The 3,861-nt window shown below is 30.8% G+C and overlaps 1 protein-coding gene across 1 annotated transcript; it reads right to left on the bottom strand.

Annotated features, from left to right (window-relative positions):
- Positions 1–1,442: 1,442 nt before the first annotated feature.
- Positions 1,443–1,835, bottom strand: LOC136795364 (uncharacterized). Its single transcript, XM_067045640.1, has one exon. The coding sequence runs from the start codon at positions 1,833–1,835 to the stop codon at positions 1,443–1,445; it is 393 nt and encodes a 130-aa protein (XP_066901741.1).
- Positions 1,836–3,861: the final 2,026 nt, after the last annotated feature.

The raw sequence follows: 3,861 nt of genomic DNA, 5'->3' as shown, positions 1-3,861 counted from the left end.
TTGTAAACATTAATCGATAAGTTATAAATAAGAGGAACAGATGGTCGGAAGGATGCAGTCAGGATAGAACATCAATAAGTGGTATGTCTGCGGTTAGCACCCTCACTCATGCTCCTCTGACTTCGAAAACCATTGACTTGGTTGAGAGAAAAGCGGGTGGACAAGCTCGAAGTTCTCGAAGTATTTCATTCTACATTTTTGTAGGTTGGAGGGAGAATATACTCATTTCGGCATCATAAAATATTTTTAAATTTTCTAAAAGGAATTTGCTTCAATTACCAATTGGTGGATGGTACATTACATAAAAATATATTTATTCAGAAACATTCACATATATTTTAATTTTTACTATTGCATTAAGTTTTATAATATTAATAATGAATAATTTGATGTAGTGTTGAATCGCAATGAAAATTAGTAGGTAATATGATCATATGGAATACAAAATCGCTCTGAATTAAGCTCTAAAGTGCAATAAGTTTTCAATAGCTGAACATTTGTAGAAGTGCGGTTTTGGATGCTTCGAATTCTGCTAAGCCTCCAGTAGAAAGTCAGCGTTATTTGATTTGGTTAACATAAATTACCCCCTGAGGGACCCAGCACCTCCTTAACTGAGAACTCCCGCCACGTGTTTCTACCTCCGTCTTCAACGATCAACAATACTACAACACTTGTTAAGTATATTAAACAATTCTAATGTATAGAAGATACTACATATTCAAGATTTTTGTGAATCTAAATGTGAAATGAAAATTGTGAACATTTAAATTAATAATGAATCATCCGATTATACACACTGTGTAGCACATAATGATACCAAAATGTATTTGTAACAATCGTTTATTTATTTTTGATAAATGAAAAATATAAATAAAAAAGATAAGTGAGAAAATATGAAAATAATAATTAAAGGCTTAGCAAACCCGAAAGTTCGACTCCGATACCACTAATTGCTACACTCATCTCCTTGATGACCCGTCTCCAAACCTAAATAATCGAGATCAGTCATGACGCAATCTTCCCATCTACGTTTCGGTCTAACCCTACGATGTTTACGCACAGCGTTTATTAACTTTTTTATGAATACGTCCGTACCTGACGTTATATTCTAAAACCTTACAAGTTCATTTTCTTCGCCGCAATGCCATCATCTAAATTATATTGACCGCGTGCAGTTCACGCTATTCGGTGTTATATTGCCTTTTAAATTCTCTAATTAACCCATCTTTCTTCGGTCCGAATATTTTACGCAATATTTAATTAAGATTTATTTATATATGGTGTAAAAATTGTGGCTGACTACATGCAAACGTAATTCTCAAACAACGGGCTATTTTTATGTCCCACTTAAATAAGATGGTTCACTATACATTCTTCTTCTTCTTCTTTCACTGGCAGAACAGGCGCATGAAGCTGCCCTTGGTCTCCAAAACTGTCGCCAACTATCTTTTTCTTTCTTCTGTAAGGGTAACTGAGATCCTCAGTTGTCGCAGATCTCGCCTCACAGCATCCCTCCATCGGTCCTTCGGCCTATCACGTTGCCACACACCATCCGTGACGTAACTGTACAGTTTATGAGCCACTCTTTCTTCGCTTATCCTAATTATATGGCCAAGCCATTTAAGCCTCTGTATCCTTATGTACGAGAAGATGCTACATTCCTTATAGCGCCCAAAAAGCTTACTATTTTTCCTTCTTCGCCAATTACCATTCTCCCACACGGGCCCTAAGATTCTCCTCGGAATTCCTCTTTCAAACCCGTCTAGCAGGTTAATGCTTTTATTACTCAGTGTCCAAGTTTCTCCACCGTATGCGACGACTGGCCTTATCAGCATTTGTACTTAGTGGTACGGCTAATAAGTTTGTTTTTGACTAGCCTTACAATGGAGAAATAGGCTCTTCACTATTCGTGTTGGTTATAATACGGGAATTAGTTCTCATTGGTAGATACGATATATTAATTATATATAAATATTTACTTATGAATTAATTGTCATAAGTAGTGTAATTCCCATTGCCATGGCTGTCCTAAAGCAATATGTTTATATAAAAATACATCAATACTTAATTTTCTCATATCTCAAGAACAAAAAGTTTTTAATGTATATTTTTATCCGGCTAGAACAGGCTGAAGTATATTTAAAAGAAGTTCTCAGAAAGAAACAACCGTAGACACAAGAATCTCAGAATAAAAACTGAGAAATTTGAGTTAATTCTGGGATTCTGAAAGTGACAACCCTGATGTAGTTCACTATTTCCACTCTTATTTCTTTCGCACAAGTTTCGACGAAATGGAAAAAGAATAGATCATGTAAGTATTAAATTATTATTGTCGTGGCTTGATGTAGTTACTTCGATTCTTTTTGTTTTTTAATTATCATGTGCTATAGTGTGATCTTAAAATTAATATTTTAACAGTAATTCAGTATTAAATGATTTTATTAGAATCACGCCGAAGAACATTCAGATAATTAAAAAGCAATGTTAAAATGCGAAGTTTGCTATTTTCGCATGGATGAATCTTATATTGCGTGCTAATACTTAAAAATTATTTTTAATCATCCTTTCTCGTTCGTTAAAATTTATCAAAAAAATAGAAAATATAACAAAAGAAAACTTTGCTTTAAAGAGCTTCAAACTATAAATTTAAAATTTCATTATTAATAAATGTTTCAAACACATTAATTACTATTGATGTTCAAAAACCAACAAATATGTTTTTAATTTATTTTATTCGAAAATTTTACGTTATTTTTGGTTGAGAATTAAGAAATTATATTTACATGAAAATAGTCATTTAATTATTACTTTTAAAATATAAATTGCTATTTTTTTCTCGATGGACTGAAATTTTAAATAATTTTGGGAAAACTATAAATAAAATATAACTATCATTTCCCGAGAGCCATATTGTGAATAAAATGATTTTTTTATTATATAATACGAGAGTCCCATCTTATTGAATACCGACCCCTTCATTTCCTAACGTGTAGCTTATAAGTTGTGCGGTATTGCCTCGTGGCGGCGCATCAATACCAAGCACAGTGGACCCTTGCTTTTATTGTTATACGTATATTAATATATAAAAAAATATACTGTATTTCTTTTATCTTGCAAATACTAAAAAATGAATACCTTCTATGTTTGCTCTAGAGTTCAATATGGGCTGATATATGAATGATACCGGCATTGTTTTAACTTTAATAAAATATACAATATCAGGAAAGAACATTTGTTTTTTAAATATATTTTTTCCAATACATATTTAAAAAGTTTATATATATTTTTAAAAATACCAATGATATAATACATGTAATTTTTATTCATTTAAATATGTTCATAAATTTATTTCTACTCAAATATATTATGAGTAAAACATACTCCCTCTATAAACTCTCTTAAGTGGAGTAATTAGATACTTTTTAGAAAAAAATTACCTAGATAATACAATTGAAATTATATATTTTTAGATTTTAAATGTATAAAAAATCTATGATTGGATTTAAATTTAATCTGCAACACTTTAAACAACAACAAAGTTTTAATTGTTATTTCATTATGTTCTATTAAACAAAAAACTGATGCATTGCAGAAATATTTTAAATTTATTATAAAAATATAAAAGATAAATACATTTTTTATTTTGTTTGCTTTATACTTTTTGTTGTTAGTATGTTTAAAATAGTCTCATATTTGTTCCTGATTTCCATATTAGCTACGAACTTTCTGCATATGTTTTATCAGATCAAATGGACTGACCACCTAATTTTAGCTTTATTTTAGAAGACGTTGAACTCTGTCCATTCTATAAGCGGCTGGGAATCACAGTGGGAAGGAAAACAAACAATAAAACTTCTAGTC

The sequence above is a fragment of the Halyomorpha halys genome, unplaced genomic scaffold, assembly GCF_000696795.3.
Source record: "Halyomorpha halys isolate HHAL.00 unplaced genomic scaffold, Hhal_1.1 Scaffold366.1, whole genome shotgun sequence".
Classification (NCBI taxonomy): Eukaryota; Metazoa; Arthropoda; class Insecta; order Hemiptera; family Pentatomidae; genus Halyomorpha; species Halyomorpha halys.
Note: the sequence above shows the minus strand (reverse complement) of the source record. Positions and strands in the feature narration are given on the sequence as shown.